At 40.1% G+C, this 18,481-nt stretch overlaps 1 protein-coding gene across 3 annotated transcripts in view; it reads right to left on the reverse strand.

The window, feature by feature from the left end:
• LOC136829877 (uncharacterized) overlaps positions 1-13,159 on the reverse strand; it is a 79,262-nt gene extending 66,103 nt beyond the window's left edge. For 2 of the 3 annotated variants that reach the window (XM_067088943.1, XM_067088942.1), the window contains exons 1-2: positions 12,887-13,159; positions 548-873 (exon numbers count right to left, since the gene is read on the reverse strand). In XM_067088943.1, coding sequence (XP_066945044.1) covers positions 548-819 — 272 coding nt within the window. In that variant the 5' untranslated portion in view covers positions 820-873; positions 12,887-13,159. The remainder of the gene's footprint in view (positions 1-547; positions 874-12,886) is intronic. The other variant, XM_067088944.1, reaches the window with a different exon arrangement.
• Between the last annotated feature and the right edge of the window lie 5,322 nt (positions 13,160-18,481).

Genomic DNA, 18,481 nt, shown 5'->3' on the forward strand with positions numbered 1-18,481 from the left:
CTTCATAATTATTGCACACACCACCTGGACATCTGGCTGTCAAAACACACCAATCTTGGATAACTGAGTAACTTCAGAAACTTATAACAACCATATCTGATTCAATATCATAAACACATTTAGAATAAGAAACTATCTACTTTATAATCCTAAGAAGCATCAATTCCTAACCATCCACATTTGAAATAAGACCACGTACACTGTAGAGTAATTGTAAAGACATTCTAACATGAAAATAATATTTCTAATTCAAAGAATTACAACTGAACATCACAAAAACACTTTACTAAATATAAGAGTAAAATAATTTAGTGTAAAAATGTAATGCTTTCAGCAAAATTAAATTCATTTAGGTCAAAAAATGACTTACCTTGAAATGAAGTTGTAATCACATACTGAATTCAAATGAACAGGAACAAATTGGTGAATGGAACAGTATGGAATATTGTAAAGGAACTTTTGATCTTTAAATTCTGTGAATTATGAATCTGCACAAAAGACACTCACATTAAATTGACATAAACATCATATCAAAACAAAACCTTACCTGTCACTAGATGCCCTTGTGTCCTCCTGAACCGGATTGGGAGGCGGCCCTTGCATAAAAGGCGGCACAGGGCCTCGGAACATTGGCGGGGGAACAAGCATCCCCGGCGGCTGAGGTTGTCGCATCATCTGAGGGCCATGGCCTGGTCCTGGAGGCATTTGAAAGTTGCCTCTCCCCATTGGCATGGGTGAAGGCCCATCACCTGGGGGACCTGGTTGACTGTCGTCATCCCCACCAGGCAAGGGTATCTCATCAGGTAAAGGAATGTCCATAGTTGTGGTACCGAATTCTAGCTCTAATTTAATCTACCAAAATCTGAACGTCACCTGAAAAGTCAGAGAGAAACCACTTAGTTTTATACACCAGTAACTCGATATTACTGGAAATGTTAAACAAAACACATGTTCTACGAGCACAAAAGTTATTTACGAAAGACAGATTTATAATATCTAAAGATATAAAAACACAAAAAGTAAAGATTTCTCTGAAACTTATACTGTAGCTTGCATAATGCATCACTTAAAAGTAGAAAAAGAAACTTGCCCAAAAAATCCTGTCGAGTACATCTATGTCCAACACTACAAGCTCAAGAGAAACTATGTTCTCACAGAAACAACCTTTATGACAATTTGTCATTCTCATCACGAGGCAATTGTTTTCAAAGTTTAAAATATAAGAGTTTGTAGAAATTCCTTGGTATTTCATTTTCAACTAAAGATTAGAAAGCCTTATTAACACGCATTGCAGTTCCCAAGGGTATGTTTTATTGACCCACATCTTTTTATACAAGTTGTTTGGCCTTGAAATCCTGCTTGTATGTGCCGATATGGTGCTCCTTTTGCACTGATCTCGTCTAAGTATAGATCTATGGTTGCTGTCTCTTGACAGAAATAATGCTAAAATTAGTGCATGGTGCAAAATATGGGAGATGAAATACACCATAAGTATAATTGTTGGCAATAATAGCCCCCACAGATCATCTCATCAACATTGTTTCTTTAGCTACATACAACTTATTTACCATCCTAGGCATAATTCTTTTTTTGTAAATTCACTTTTAAGAAACATATCCATTGTATCTCTGCTGTAATTGAAGAAAATGTCATCACATGTATGCTGAGTCATTCAAGATTTCTGGAGACCTGTCTATCACAAGGAAATGTTTCAATTCTTTTATTCTTACATTTCTCACCCCTGATCTCGATATTAATCTCTGGCACCATGTTTCAATTAACCCAACCTTCATAATACTGATCATCATTTGCATTCAGATCTTTCCACACTAGTATACAGTATACCATCTATAGAGGGACCATGGAAATGGAAATGCTAGGGACAAGGAGAGGAAGGCCCAAGAAATGAACGAGGAGCTGCATTTGTGAAGACATGAGGGGCAAAGTAACAGACAAAAGGAGGGCACAGGAAATAGAAAAACCTGGAAAATGCTTATTAAAAAATGTGATGCCAATTAGGGATTAAGCTGGGAAGAAGATTAATATGAACTCTCGATTTTCTACTGTGAGATTCAATACCACACAGTTTCGTAGTTTCTCCCTTTTTTGGCCAGCCCTAGGAGAGCTGTTAATCAGCTCAGTGGTCTGGTAAAGCTAAGGTATAATTAACTTTTTTTTTGTTAATAAACTGAGAGAGAGACTATCCAGCATCACAACTGACCAGTAAAAAATCAACCAGCCTGGACTTCAGCCAATCTTAAATCTGCACCCTGCTATACAATAGCTATTTACTTGTGTGTGGCAAAAATTAATACATAAACAACTACAGTATATCTCTCCATGTCCTTTAAAAGTTATATCTACCAGATGATGAGAATATGAGAAGAACTTGGAAGACTGTATCAGCTGAATGCTGCTGACACAACTATTGTCATCATAAATCATGACAGCATCAGCAATATATATGCTAAATAAACATGTATCATATAGTCTACTTTATGGGGAAACAAGATGAATTTTGACAAAATACAACCTATTAATATTACTGGATGCCATACATGGCAAAAGAAGCAAAAATTTCACAATCACAGTTTTCCTGGATTTCATTATTCCAATATTAATAACTTTGAAAAACTGTAATAAAAACACTGTAACACACACACACATAATAAATGTATGTATATATATATATATATATATATATATATATATATATATATATATATATATATATATATATATATATATATATATATATATATATATATATATATATATATATATATATATATATATATTTTTACCAGTCCGATTGTCAAGGCCGGTATTTTATTTATTTCTCTGTTTTATGGACAGAGGTTCGCATCTCACTTACTCTGACATGAGTTTGGTAGCGACAGCCGACTTGTTGTGTCAGCTGATCTCTCATCTTCACATCTTAAGTTATTCATTTCACCTAACTAAATTCCAAGGCCTACTGGAATGAGACACTGGGTTACAAAACTAAACTTTATTGACAGAAATAATGGAAATAACTTCAAATACGCCAAGGACGAATGAAATCGAATGACTCACACATAGGCTATCTATGAAAATCTACTGAATAAGGTCCAACCATCGACACCCGATTATTTAAAGTAAAATGCATAAACAACCCATCTGTCATCCAAGACAATAAAACAGTCACACAGTTCATTATAAAAAGTCAATTCATATACTGTATGAATAAATATCACACCACTCCCTATTTTGAAGAGGAACGTGGGATTCCTGTAAGGGGAAAAAGATATTATATTAACCATACTCAAGAAGTCAAAACATTTCACAGGATTTCACTGCAACATAAATGAGTTTTTCAACATCTGAAAATGAGTTTAAAGTGTAAATGAGTTTTACTCACTTCACAAGAGTCCTCTGGAACACAGTCTCCATGTGTGTGTGCTTCCCCTTTGCACAGTTCACATCCTCAGTTATACAAATAACAGATCGCAGTGCCCACTCATTCAATGAACACTCCCATTATATTCATTCTGCAACGCACATATAAACACACTCTCGTGACATCCCCAACGAGTTCAATGTTCGACAAAGACACGCCCTCTGTACTCCAAGGCGTCACAAGGTACTTGGTCACACACATACTTATACACTCAACCAGGAGAAAAAAAGCAGTGATATTCTCTTCAAATCCGGATCTGTAACCAGATAACCTTCTGGAAGTTTCTAAGCTGAAATTGCACTTCCACTCCACGTGTTTAGCAACTAAGGGTCTCTAAGAATGTTGACTTCTTGCTGAATGGGAATAACACCCAAGCATTTCGTTACATGCTGTGTTCAGTCATATGATCTCATGCCTTCGAAAAGTTATCACATTCTTTCCCCAAAAGGTCACCTTCATGAACTGTTACATATATATATATATGCATACACACGTGTGTGTGTATATATATATATATATATATATATATATATATATATATATATATATATATATATATATATATATATATATATATATATATATATATATATATATATATATATATATATATATATATATATATATATATATATATATATATATATATATATATATATATATATATATATATATATATATATATATATATATATATATATATATATATACAGTCGATAAAAAAACGAACGCCCACTACATTTGTAAACAAATCATAGCAATGATATAAAAAAAGGAAAATAAAAGGGAAAATTTTAGTTCACTTATATTTTTTTCAATACTTAGACATTTCTCCATTATTTTTAAGTACAGCTTTTAACCTTCTTGGCATTGAATGTGCTAAATCTTTGAAATATTGTGCATCCATGTCTTCAAACCAAAACTTACGGATGGCATCCTTCAATTTGGGAGGGACGTTTTCATCTGCTAGTGCCTTCAGTTTCCGTTTCATGTATGCCCAGCAATTTTCAATTGGGTTTAAATCTGGTGAATTGCCTGGCCAGTCCAATTTCTGAATATTAAATTCCTTAAGAAGGTTTGTGACCTTGTGAAATCGGTGGCAAGGTGCTCCATCTTGCATAAATACACGCATGCCCAAAAGTTCCTTGTAAGGGACTAATTCATTTTCCAAGACATTTTCATAAATCTCTCCATTCATTGTCGTGCTCTCTGGGAGAAAATATAATCCCCCACTACCCCCATATCCGCTGAAACATCCCCATACCATCACATAAGCTGGATGTTTCACAGTCTTGACTGTGTATTTTGATGCATAGCGGTTAGATCCTTGGGGCCTCCTTACTTTCTTGCCAGCGCTATGAATAATGTGGAAGTTAGATTCATCGCTAAAAACTACCCTTTCCCAATCCTTTTCAGTCCACTTCAAATATTTTCTGCAAAAAGCCATCCTTTTTTTTTTTCATAGGCTTAGTGAGGAGTGGCTTCTTTGCTGCAACACGACATGGGAGACCAAGGTCTTTCTGCAATCGATGTTGCACGGTCCGTTCAGATACGTTCCTAAGCAGATCAGGGTTTTGAGACTTCAAAATTTTGGCTGGCATTGATGGATGTTCCATAACAATCCTTTTTAAAATGTTATCCGTTCTTTTTGTAGTTTTTCGTGGCCTCCCTGAGCCTTTCTTCCGCTTCAGTGATGAATCAAGGTCTCCTGTCTTGGAGCGGTTGCACCACAATGAGACGGTGCTTTTAGAGATTCCCAGCTCTCTTGCAATAGCTGACATTGACTTGCCAGTTTTCCATAGGGTCACAATTTCTGCTTTCTTAACCAAGGATAAGGAAGTTTTAGCCATAATTCATTAGCTAAGCGCAAGAGCGCCAAATGTAGCGGTGACGAAAGCGTGAATGGGGCACGAGCGCATACAATGACAGCCGACCTTTGTGATAGCTTGAGTATCACTGAAGTGCATTAGAAACTCATGGTACCGAACAGCGAGACAATACAGGCTGCCAGACGAACGATAAATTGGGGAAAATATATACTTCTCGGGCGGAAATCGCAAGAAAAGTCCGAACGCTTATTACAGTAATATATAGGGAGTCGTTTGCTTTTTTTTTGCGCCGACTGTATATATATATATATATATATATATATATATATATATATATATATATATATACACACACACATATATATATACACATATACTGTACATACATACATACATATATATATATATATATATATATATATATATATATATATTTATATATATATATATATATATATATATATATTAACTACAAACCGGCCCAGTTTAATGATTTTAACAAAAGCAGATTTCATTTAAGGTTTAGTGTTAACCCCCTCAAATTAAAATCACTTAGGCTAATCTTGGTCAATAACCAGAGCTAATATTTCATACATGAAGCCATGAAAATGTAAAATATTATATTTCAAGAAACCTTAAAAGTAAATAGCATAACAGACATCACTCAGCCACATACAATGCTTGAAAATGGTTTATTAAAGTTTGTGAAGAGACCACCCAACCTCAGCACAAACTTAAACCACAAACGGTAACGGCATTAACAGGATTTACACTAAGCTTGGCTAAGCCACCTTCCCTCAGCTTCACTTTCCGTGTTTATTTCTGGAGAAACTCCTTTCGGGCGCTTTTAACTGTTGGTTCAAATATACTACTTTTACTATTATTATATTATTATTATTACTATTATTCAGAAGATAAACCCTATTCATATGGAACAAGCCCACAGAGACCACTGACTTGAAATTCAAGCTTCCAAAGATTATGGTGTTCATTAGGAAGAAGTAAGAGGAGGTAGGGGGAAACAAAGAAAGAAAATATCTAATTTATTAAAGAAGAAAAAATAAATTAACAAGTAAATAAATAAATCAAAATGCATTAAAATGCAAGGAGAACAATATGAGGGTAGTGATGCATTGCATCTTCGCTTGAACTTTTGAAGTTCCGAATTGCGAAGTTCAAATATTCAAGTATTTGAATAATACCACACCATTAATGCATATATATAGAACGGAATATAAAATTTAGACCACAGGCCAAGCACTGGGAACCATGAGGTCATTCAGCACTGAAAGGGAAATTAAGAGTAAAAAAGTTTGAAAGGCATAACAGGAGGAAAATTCGCAGGTCTATGAAATAAATGTTAGGAGAGGGTGGAAAGTAAGGTGGAGGAAATATAACATGAATGGAATGGAAGGGGTTGGGGCAGAGGGGACACTGCCAAGAACCTTAAGCAAAGTTTACAGTGCACTGCTTGAGGTGAACGGATGGTACTAACCAACCCCAGCCCAGACTGTTCCTATTGGGCGGGCACAAGGATTTAGATTTGATGCAATGAGTCCTCTTCACTCCTCTTGTCTTGTACATAGTCTATAAATTCCCAGCTGGTCTATATCTTCATCTACCCTTCTCTAAATTTTCAGAACTGTATCACTGGTATTTGTTCTTCAACTTCTTGACAAACCACAGGGCTTTCTCATTTTTTCTTTTGACACTGCACGTGCAGGTTAAAAGTTCCTTCCGGACAATAAAAAATGGGCAATTCGATTTTTATGCGAAATAAACCAACTGGGACACCTGTGTTTTAAGAGCATATCCAGTTTCCAACTATCACTAATTTGTTTCTAGTGGGTATCTTCCTTTTTTTTTTTGTAATGGCTGATGCTAGTAACTAAGGCCCTAAACAAAATCATTTGTGAGAGAGAGAGAACGAGCTCAATCAAGGAAGAAAGGCCAAGGAGGTCCCCTCAGCAAGAGGACATGGCTAAGGGCAAAGCAACTGCCTTACACTGCGAGGACTGAAAGAAACTTGTCTTAACAAAGGTAAATAAGTCTGTGACCTGGAGAGGCGCCATGTCTACATCCACAAAAAAAAGATTGCACTTTCCAAGTGCACAACTGTAGAGGAATGCCTACGACAGCCATATGTGGAGGTGAAGAAGAGAGGCATTGGGGGAAATCTATCCAGGTTCCTCGACCAGAAGAGCTTACAGAAAGTGATACCACTCAGGTTGCTTCAAATAAGGAGCTACCACTTACTCTACATCCTGGTGTGATCAACACTCCACAGAGCACTCTGCAAATCTAGATGGTGTTGAGATATAAGAATGGAATATAAAATTTAGGCCACAGGCATTCATCATTGAAAGGGAAATTAAAAGTAGACAGGTTAGATAGGTGTACCAGGAGGAAAACCCCACAGTTGCACTATGAAACAAATGTTGGGAGTGGATGGGAAATATGATAGAAGAGAGAATATGAATGGAGGTACAACAAAATGAATACAAGGGATTGCAGCTAGGGGCCAAAAGGACACTGCAAAGAACCTTCGTCCCCCACAGATGGAAAGAAACTCATTCAAATTGTCCCAAGGGAGCTGGAAGGCATCTCTCATTCAAATCATCAATAATAAATCTGCAGTGAGAAAACTTTTCAAACGGGTAGATTACAGTTTCGTATGCTGGGCCGCCTAACTCATTCTTCCCGACCCGAGATCCCTCCGCCAAGGTAAGTAGTTCTACCTAAACAGCTGACGACCAACGACCCGAAATGCCCCGAGTCCTACCGACCCGACCCGACATGCCCCGAGACCTACCTTGCCCCGCGACCTTCCTCAGTCTCTTCCGGGTTCAAGCCTTGCAAACATGGCTACTTGCGTAACGTATCCTACCCACGCGGAATTTGCATCTAAGAATCCAGTGACCCTCATGGACTTAGGAGTTTTGTGCCACGAAGAGCGTTCGTTGCTCGTTTACCTTATGAAAAGTGGCCTACTTGGCGATTTCAGCGGGACTTGTGCAAAGTGTGACGAAGGCACCGTCGTCCTGATCAAGCATGGCCAAAGCTTCATTTGGCGATGTAACCTCCAACGATGTCGGAAAATTACATCCATCCGGTCTGGCTCTTTCTTTTCGGGTTCCCACCTTTCTTTCAAAAGCATTTTGGTGCTGATTCACAGCTGGATCCATGAACTTCCCCAGAAATATGTCCGGATGACTTTGGATATTGGGTCTCCCAATACCTTAGTAGACTGGTTTAATTTCTGCCGGGAAGTTTGTATCGACATTTTGATTCAGGACAACCGGAAAATCGGGGGGCCAGGACACATCGTGGAAATTGACGAATCCAAATTTGGAAAGAGGAAATTCAACAAAGGCAGACGTGTCGAAGGTTGTTGGGTTCTCGGCGGGATTGACCGCGAAACAAAAGAAACATTCTTTCAAGTTGTACCAGACCGATCCGCAGAAACATTACTTCCAATTTTAATTGAAAACATACACCCAGAATCAACGGTAATTTCAGATTGTTGGAAATCATACCACACTTTAAATCACCATTTCAAAACACACCTTAACATCAATCACACATAACATTTTGTTGATCCCGACGATACAAGCATACACACAAACACAATAGAATCCACATGGCGGGTGTTGAAACGTAATGTTTTGCCTAGAAGCGGTACCGTAAAAACCATGTATAATTCATATTTTTCTATGTATTGTATTAAAAAACGTTACTTAACTAATGTCCCTTGCCCCTTTAAAGCTTTTCTGGAATTAATTAAATGTGCATATCCCTTGAATAGAGCCGTTTCAACACCCGCCAAAATGCGGTCTAATGTTCCCGAAACACCACAATCACGGGACGCAGCCATCCAAACGGATTGGTCAATTACACGAGGTCCTGTTCCCCCAGTTCCAGTTGTCCAGATCCCGCCGAAAGCCAGTGCCCCAGCGCCAAAACGAAGAAAAATGGAGCCACCGAAACCGGCCAGTACGGATTTCTCAGACGATTCCGACTTCGAGTGAGGTACGTGCAATTTCGAATAGTTATATATTTACTCATTTCACGGCCCATCTGGGGTCCGGGGCGAAGCCCCGCCAGGTAAGGACACGCCGTCCTGTGTTAGGTTAGGTTGGTTTCGTTAGTTTTGGTGGCGACCTAGGTCGGTGGGGGTCCAGGGGCGAAGCCCCGGCCAGGTAAGGGCACGCCGACCTAGGTTCGGTTAGGTCGGTTTCGCCAGGTTGCGTCGCCATCTTGTTGTATCCGTCCGCCGGTACCCACTGCCACCTGGTGGTGGGTCTCGGCTACGAAATCGGCAGCCGAAACCCACAGCATACGAAAATGTAACCGCGCCAGATTTTTTTCTCTTTTATTCTGCCATACTGTAATTTGAATACTATTACATGTACCCAGTTATCAGTGGCCTCAGTTATCGGCGATCCAGTTTTATGGCACTTGTCTAGTGACGACAATAACTGGATTTTTGGCTTCAATACCCACCTAACAGAGGTGCCCATCCCCGCCTATGGCATAGATATTCGTCGCTTTCCAGTTATTGGCAATTTTCAGTTATCATCACGCCATCAGGAACGGAAACCCTGCCGATAACTAGGGACTGCCTGTACCTTTGTTTGGTCTTCAACAGCCAAGCTGCACCTTAAATGGTTTGACAAAACTTGGTTTTCTATTCAATTTCATATCCACGATATAGCATTGTTGTTCACTTAGCTCACTGAGCATGACATGAAATCCTTTTCATAATTTTAATCATTCTTTCCCATCACATTTTCTCAAACTTGGTACCCATTACACAGTACAGGCAGTCCCCACTTACTGGTGGCATTGGTTAATGGCATTTCGGTGCTTGGTTTGTGATGCCATTAACCAGATTTTCGGCAATGGTAAGTAGTCTATCAGCGCCGATATCTGGTTAGCAGCACCATTAAGCAGTTTATCATCATTATTGCCACCAATTTTTGGTTAGCGGTGCTTGGACAGAAATGGAACCCCCGCCATTACCCAGGGACTGCCTGTACTGTTCTAGATATGCATTTAATTCTAGCAATCTTCCTTTTATTCTATTATGTTCAATACCAGACAAATCTACAACTTACATTACTCCTGCTTTCAAATGCTCTTCCTAATCTGTGGTTGAATTATATTCAACACAAAGTTAGCACATCATCTATTTCTCTGGTTACATAAAAGCAATGAGGTTCACCATTTCATTAATTCGACAAGCTGGCTATAAGGCCGATACAACACGTGCAAAGAGGGGAGTGATAAAGGTATTTAACTATTGCAGTGTTTACTCTCATAATATTTATGATCAACTACTGTAAATTAAATCAGGGGGTCCAGGGGGGTGAAGAGCGCTTCACATCACAACTCAGGTACACTAGGGCCCAGTTATAAGGTTAGGTTAGGTTTCTAGCAGTAGGTTAGGATAGAACCCTTTGTGTAGCTATGGGTTATTATATTATTATTATTATTATTATTCGGAAGATGAAACCTATTCATATGCAACAAGCCCACTTGAATTCAAGCCTCCAAAGAATATTAAGGTGTTCATTAGGAAGAAGTAAAAGAGGTAAAGGCAAATACAGAAAGAAGAGAACCCACTTATCAAAAAAGTTAGAAATAAATTAATAAAGATAACAATACACTAAAATTCCAGAATAGTGTTAGGGTAGTAATGCATTGCAATTTTGCTGGAACTTCTTAAGTTCCAGTTGCAAGGCATCCTCAGACCTAACCAGGATGATGTTCGGTTCCAGTCTGAACACCTTTACTCGATTTTCTATATCTTTCGAATCTTCAGAAAAAAATGAAAAAAATATTCTATGTACATAATTATTGCAAACTAATATTTATCACAAAAAATTAAAATCTACGTAAATAACTGAGGATCTCATTAAAATCTATGTAAATAACTGAGGATCTCTTCTAAGTTTCAATTTTGCAAAATGCACTTAGGGACATTTGAAAGAACATTTGATCCCCCAGGGGCTAGCACTAAACATGGCAAAATACATTTGACCCCCAAGGGGCTAGCACTAAACACGGCGAAACAACGTAGATGAATCACTGTTTCGCCGTGTTTGGTACTAGCCCTCGTGTGTAACTGGAGTTTGGATTGGAAATGAACTTTTACCCCTAACCAGACATACCTTTACCTAACCCAAACTTGGACGCCACGTCCGACCCTGGCCAAGGGGGCTTTGTCACCCCTAGGAACCCCCTCATGTGACTTCTGCATTTTACCTAGATTTGGCATCCTACGTTAGGTTACGTTAATTTAATGGGTCTAATTGTGATGAATCCAATGTTAACGTCAAATTTGCCTAAACCACACCTACCCTAAAATATAATTTGGTAAAAGTTCGTTTCCGATCCGAACTCCAATCCCACGAGGGGTAGTGCTAAACACGGCGAAACAGTGATTCATCTACTGTTTCACCATGTTTAGTACTAGGCCCTGGGGGTTAAAAGTATCTTGCTGCGATTAGTAATAGCCCCTAGGGACCAAATGTCCCTTCAAATGTCCCTAGGCGCATTTCGCAAATTTGAAACTTTGAAAAAATATCCAATTATTTACAAAGATTTTATTTTATTTTGTGATAAATATTAGGTTGCAAGAATTATGGGTAAAACTTCATTTTCGTTACGCAGCCTGATTCCCGCCAGTCGTCGACCGGGGCAGGTTCCTCATACATAAATACACATAACCTTTCCTATAATGTCAGGTCCTTACCTCACCAGATCTTACCTACCTATCCTAACTTTGGGTGACATGCCCTGACCTGGCTGGGAGGAGGGGGGGTGGACAGCCCCCAAAAAGGCCGTAAGTAGGGACGTTCGGAACGGAAACAAACATTATATATCCAATAAACGGTAAAACTCTACTTTAGACGCCCGGCCTAATTCCCGCCAATTGCTAACAGGGACAGGTTATAGCCTTTTTAGGGGTGTCCGGGGGGGGGGCATAGCCCCCTCAACCAGGTCAGGGGATGTCGCCCTAAGTTAGGTTAGGTAGGTAAGATCTGGGTAGGTCAGGACCTATCGTTAAAGGTTCAGTCTACTTATGAATGAGGAACCCGTCGCCGCCGCCGTCGGCGACTGGCGGGAATCATCAGGCTGCAAAATTTGGCCCAAAGTAGTTTTACAAATTTAACATTCATAATCGATTATTTGTTTGAAACAGACCTGCAAAATAGACACGAGATGGCCCAGCCTCGGGACCCCCCAAAATAATCCTGCGCCTCAACGAGTCGTCCGGTTGCTAGGTGGGCCTCAGTCTAGGCCTCACAGAAACCGGGAAAATTAAGCCGTACAAACCAGCCGCAGGACCGACCCAAGCCTAATGAAACCATGCGAGATAACAAGCGCACAAACATACACACAGCCTACAAACACGCACAAACAAACGAACGTACAAACGCACGCACACGAACTCTTCCGTGGCGACCGAAGAGCACCGCCGGTTTTTCGTTAAATACGACGGAAATCTTAGCGGTTGGCGTGTTTTATCTACCACGGAGTTTAGCTCGCTATTTAGGGGTCAAAATGGTTTGATAATGGCGACGAGAAGAAGGACAAATACGGAAATACTTACATGGTATGTCGGGCCGTCGTCCCTGGCCACCATGAGATAAACCTTACGTAGCTCCTACGGGACACCGACGATTCCAGAGCCTCTTTTACCTCCAATCCCTAATCAAATCCCTCCAATCCCATCATCGAAACATGCGTCGATCTAACGACCACACTTCTAATCGGATTTCGACACTCGATCACCACCACACCGCCGAATATACGTGATTAACGAATGCGCCCTTTAGCGGGGACCACGGTCAACAAAAACTTCCCGACTGTTATCGTACATCTGGCAGGTTCAATAAAGATGGCGTTTTGCGAACATCGTTCAGGGAGGTCGTCGATTCACGTGTTTTTTGTGAGGAATTTTTGAGTTTATTTTGCCTTATACTACATGCAAAGTATTGTAATGCTCTCGTTCTATGTCGAATTATTATTATTTTTTACTCTGAAAAATAATTTTTCGATGTGTCACATCAATTTACGAAGTTATCGCCAGTAGTTGGTGTAACATCTTATCGTGTTTTGAAGTCTTGCGCTTCTTTAGCATTATATTTATTACGTACAAAATATATTATCCATACAATACACATAACTTCTTTTCATTATATACACAAAAAACTCTATACGTTATGCATGTTAAATATTTTCACGCAGAGTAGAAATGTTCACATTATCGTACATCTCGATGTGGTCACATGGTTACGGAAGTCGAAAAGAGGTGGCAGCACCGAATTTGCAATGACCCGCTAAATACGAAATCATATTAAATGTACATAAGGTAATTAACATTATAATGAAAAGGAGGAAACAAAAATCGTTAAAATTAATATATATATATTAATTATTATGATATATTGCAAATGCTTCGTAAATATGTGGTAAGTAGATCTAAACCACAGATTTTTTTCAGCATTTAAATATAAAATATTAAGTTCTCAGAGTATTTGACCTACTTACCGCATGCAAATATTATGTAAGTCTCTCTCTCTCTCTCCCTCTCTCTCTGAATAGACATGAATACGCGGGAATTGAACAGGTGCTATTTCTAAATGGGTTGTGTATGAAACAGGTTTTTTTTAATCGCTTGAGACGAATACATTCATTTGCAATATCTTGCGATGCACAAGAAAGTAAAATTGTTATTTTTATTCCTCTATTTAGCATGCTGCTCGTTGCTGCTTTTATTCTGTGCCGGAATCTTTATGTAATGATCGATTTGTTAAATTATTCATGTACAATATATATATATATACTGTATATATATATATATATATATATATATATATATATATATATATATATATATATATATATATATATAAATTTATATATATATATATATATATATATATATATATATATATATATATATATATGTGTGTGTGTGTGTGTGTGTGTGTGTGTGTGTGTGTGTAATATATATATATATATATATATATATATATATATATATATATATATATATATATATATATATATATATATATATATATATATGCTTAAGAAACCACAGTAGATGCACGTGACTTCAGTGTATAAGTGAATCCTGCATGAAAATGACAGGCAGAATCAAAGTAAACAAAAAGAACAAGAATGCCAGATGGTTAATTGTCAAAAGGTAATAAATAGAAAGATAATCCAGGATAATCCGGGATCAAGTGGTCACAAACTAAAACCATAGACCTTACCACAAGAGATATGGAAGGTTAAAAGCCATACATAATCCAAAAACATTTATACAGTTGAATAACAGATGGTTAATTGTCAAAGGGTAATAAACAAAAAGGTAATTCAGGATAATCCGGGATCACGCGGTCGCAAACTAAAACCATACGCTTAACCATAAGGGACACGGAATCTTACCCATTCAAATTCCAGAAACACGTATAAAACTGAATACTAATTTTGCCTTAATCAACAACTTTTTAGTTATGAAGGCATCAAGTTTAAATAAACCAAGACTTAAATTTAGAACACTTTCATTATTTGTCTTGATAAGACAAGATTCAATGATATTCCTTTTAACTGTGTCATTGCACGGGACTAAAGATCTTGCTTCACTCCAGTTAATAGGATGATCTAAATCTCTCATATGTACGAATAACGCATTCAATATCTGGCCAGTTCTCACAGAATATTGGTGTTGTTTGATTCGTTGTGAAAGCGATTTTCCAGTTTGTCCATAATATATTTTATCACACTTTTTACAAGGAATTTCATAGTTGCAGCCAGAAACATCCTCAGGAGAATTTTTTATTACTAAACTCTTAACATTAAAATTACTGAAAACAGCATTTATGTTGAAATGCTTTAAAATTCTAGAAATTTGTAAAACCCTTTCATCATACGGTAATATGAGAATATTACGCTCGCTGAATTCATTTGTCATTAGTTAAATAAAATGTTTTCCTGGCTCTTTTCAATGCCACATCTAGAAAGGTCCTTTGTAGATTGGCGCTAATGTTTCCCACGTATCTGCACTTCACCTGCAGTCACATCTCTGTACTGGTAAGACATAATAAAACATTGGAGTGTTCCATGGGTTTCCTTGTCTTTCCTACATGGCGCAGTGAGTAAGATCCATAAAGGATAAACATGTCTACACCAGGGAGACCATCTTTCATGGCAAGGAGGACACAACGATCCTCCAGGGGCGCCCACAGGAAGATCACCGGCTCTTCAACATGTAGTTGCAGAGGGTCGACATGCATTGCAAGCCCTTAATGACTGTTTGGCTACAATGGCGAGTGGCTTGTGTCTACAGAGTGGCCCCGGGACCCCAGCCCCGCCACTACCAGAGATGTGCGCTTTGAAAATGTCGTCGGCCTCCTTCAGGACTTGGAAACGGTCCATGACACAGACTGTGGCTTAGGCTACATAAGCTTCAACCAGTGGATGCAGTTCAACACATTAGGCTTCACTGCACCCCAGAGTTGCAACGTACACTGGATGCCAGGCATAGTGATGTACAGAGGGCTAATCTGTCTCCAGAAGGGGCTTTGGATGCTATAGGGCCCATGGTTCTGCATGCATCGAACCAGGCCGTGCATTGGGCTGAGTTTTTGTGTATATGCAAGGCATGAGGAGTCCATCAGTGAATATTTTGCAAAGTGCTCACAAAAAGCCATGGATTGCAGCTTCCAGTGTCCTAGGTGTCATAGTGATTTGTCTGAATATATGCTTATTTGAAAGCTTATGGCAGGTCTAAGGGATGAGGTCATGAAAAGAGACCTCTATAGGTCATGTGATTCCATTTGTAGTGTAGATGCCTTAAGGGCAGTGTGTGCAACGTTTGAGGCAGTCCGCAAAGATGCATCCATACCCCAGCATGACACATGGCATCAAGAGCCATGTGCAGCTGATGTGGAGACAGACCCCAGACCCGCCGAGTGTGCAACGGTGAAGAGTGGTGAGAGGGCCTCGGTTTCTATCAGTGCTCATATGTGTGGGAACTGTGGAGTGCAGAAGAGCCCAGAAAGGTGTTTTGCCCAGCAATAAATAGTGTTTGTCATGGATGCCAAAAAATTGGCCACTTGAAAAGAAGAAGAAGACAGTGAGTGATGCTCCTGCTTCATCAGTAACACTGGAGGCAGTCACCGCCAGGGTACAGCCCAGTATGGAGCCTACTGTACAAGTGGTAGTGTCCTCCTCAATGCATGGGCCTAGGCTTAAGAGTCACAACCCCGTACAGGCTGTGGTAGACAAGGGGGCCCCAGTGTGTGTTGCAGACCCCACCCTGCTGTCGACCCTCATTGAAAAGCCTGCCCTTTCACGGCGCTGTGGGGGCCTACATGATGTTGCCAATGTTTGATTGAGGTCCCCACACCCATTGGACAGTCTCTGCCAAAGCCCTCATCCATGCCCTTCCCACCAATAAAGGAGAACGCCCCAAAGTTGGAGCAGCGGCTCTTGCGCCATTTTTCGTCATCGACATTCATTACATCATGGAGGGCAAGCTGCACCATATTTATCTATTGAAAGGGGCAACCCCCTACGCATGCCACACCCCAGCTTCAGTGCCAAAGCATTGGGAGTCAGAAGTGAAGAAGCAGCTGGACCAGGATGTCAAGAAGGGCGTCATTGAGGAGGTACCCACTGGTGAAGCAACAGAATAGTGTGCAAGGATGGTCATTGTTGAAAAGAAGTCTGGTCAGCCCTGCTGCACTGTGGACTTTCAATGCCTTAATACCTCCTGCAGGAGGGAGACACATCACACCTCTGCTCCTTTCAACATAATCTTAAGGGTGCCTTTATATTCCTTCAAGAAAGTGGCAGATTCACATTGGGGCTTCTACCAGCTGGAGCTAGACGATGAGAGCTGCAGACTCACAACCTTTATTGCACTCTGGGGGTGTTAACGGAACAGAAGAGTGCCCATGGGAACTGTTCAGCTTTAGATGCCTACACCAAGAGGTTTGATGATGCCATCAAGGACATCCCTTGAAAACACAAATGTGTGGATGATACTCTTCTGTATGACAACAGCGTTGACGAGGCCTTCTGGCATAACTATAATTTCTTGGACAAGTGCAAAAAAGGGCGTAACCCCTCGATCCAGAGAAATTCAGCTTCTGAGGAAGAGAAGTGAACTTCATCGGATTCCAGCTGGGTTGGGATTCCTATAGGCCCACAGAGTCTAATTGCCATCTGGATATTCCCTATGCCAGACAACCCATCTGTCACTGACATCAGGTCATAGTTTGGCTTCGTCAACCAGTGGGCACCCTTCCTCACCACTGCCCTGCTGATGGAGCCCTGTAGAGATCTTCTGAAGAAGTTTGCAAGCAAGAATTTCTACTGGGATAGCAACCTACAAGAGAGATTCCGCCAAGCACAGGAGGCCATATGCAAGCTGGCCAAGGACAGGCTGGTATACTTTGACAAGACCCGACCTACAGCGGCCCTAACAGATTGGAGCAGAGATGGGATTGGGTTTGTCATCCTGCAGCAGTACTGTGCTGTGCCTCGGCTGATGTCCCATTTTGCTGCAAAGGTGGATGGCGTATCGCCCTATGTGGGAGCCATCACTTGTCACAGGCTGAAGCTGGGTGCGCTGCTGTTGAGGGAGAGGCCTTAGCAGTCACATGATGTCTCAAGGAGACCAAGCTACTCCTGTTGGGGTCCTCCAACTTATTGATCGTAACTGCCCACCACCCACTAGTCAAGCTCCTGGCTGATAGATAGCTGAAGGATATACTGAACCCAAGACTCTTCCATCCCAAGGAGAAGACCCTACAATACAGGTTCCAGGGAAGAGGAAGTATGCTGCTGGCTTCTTATCACGTTTCCTTGCTCTCCGTTGTGAACCAGATGACAAGGACTCTGAACTTGAAGAGGATATGGCTGCTGCCCTTTTTGCTGCTTCGGCCACCGCCCTTGGGCAAGAATGCAAAGTAGCAGCCTCTAAAGACCCCGTGTACCAGCTGGCAGCAGCTAAAGTCAAAGCAAGTGACAGGCGCCCACAGAAGGCACAGGAGGTGGCCTGCCTACGTCAGTTCTACTCAGTTAGGGACAGGTTATCTATGGTAGGAGACCTGATAGTCTACACTTATGACCAAGAATGCCCATGTCTGGTCATTCCAGAGTAACTTCGCCGTCAAGTCATTACAGG

Source organism: Macrobrachium rosenbergii, chromosome 45 (genome assembly GCF_040412425.1).
Source record: "Macrobrachium rosenbergii isolate ZJJX-2024 chromosome 45, ASM4041242v1, whole genome shotgun sequence".
NCBI classification, from domain to species: Eukaryota; Metazoa; Arthropoda; class Malacostraca; order Decapoda; family Palaemonidae; genus Macrobrachium; species Macrobrachium rosenbergii.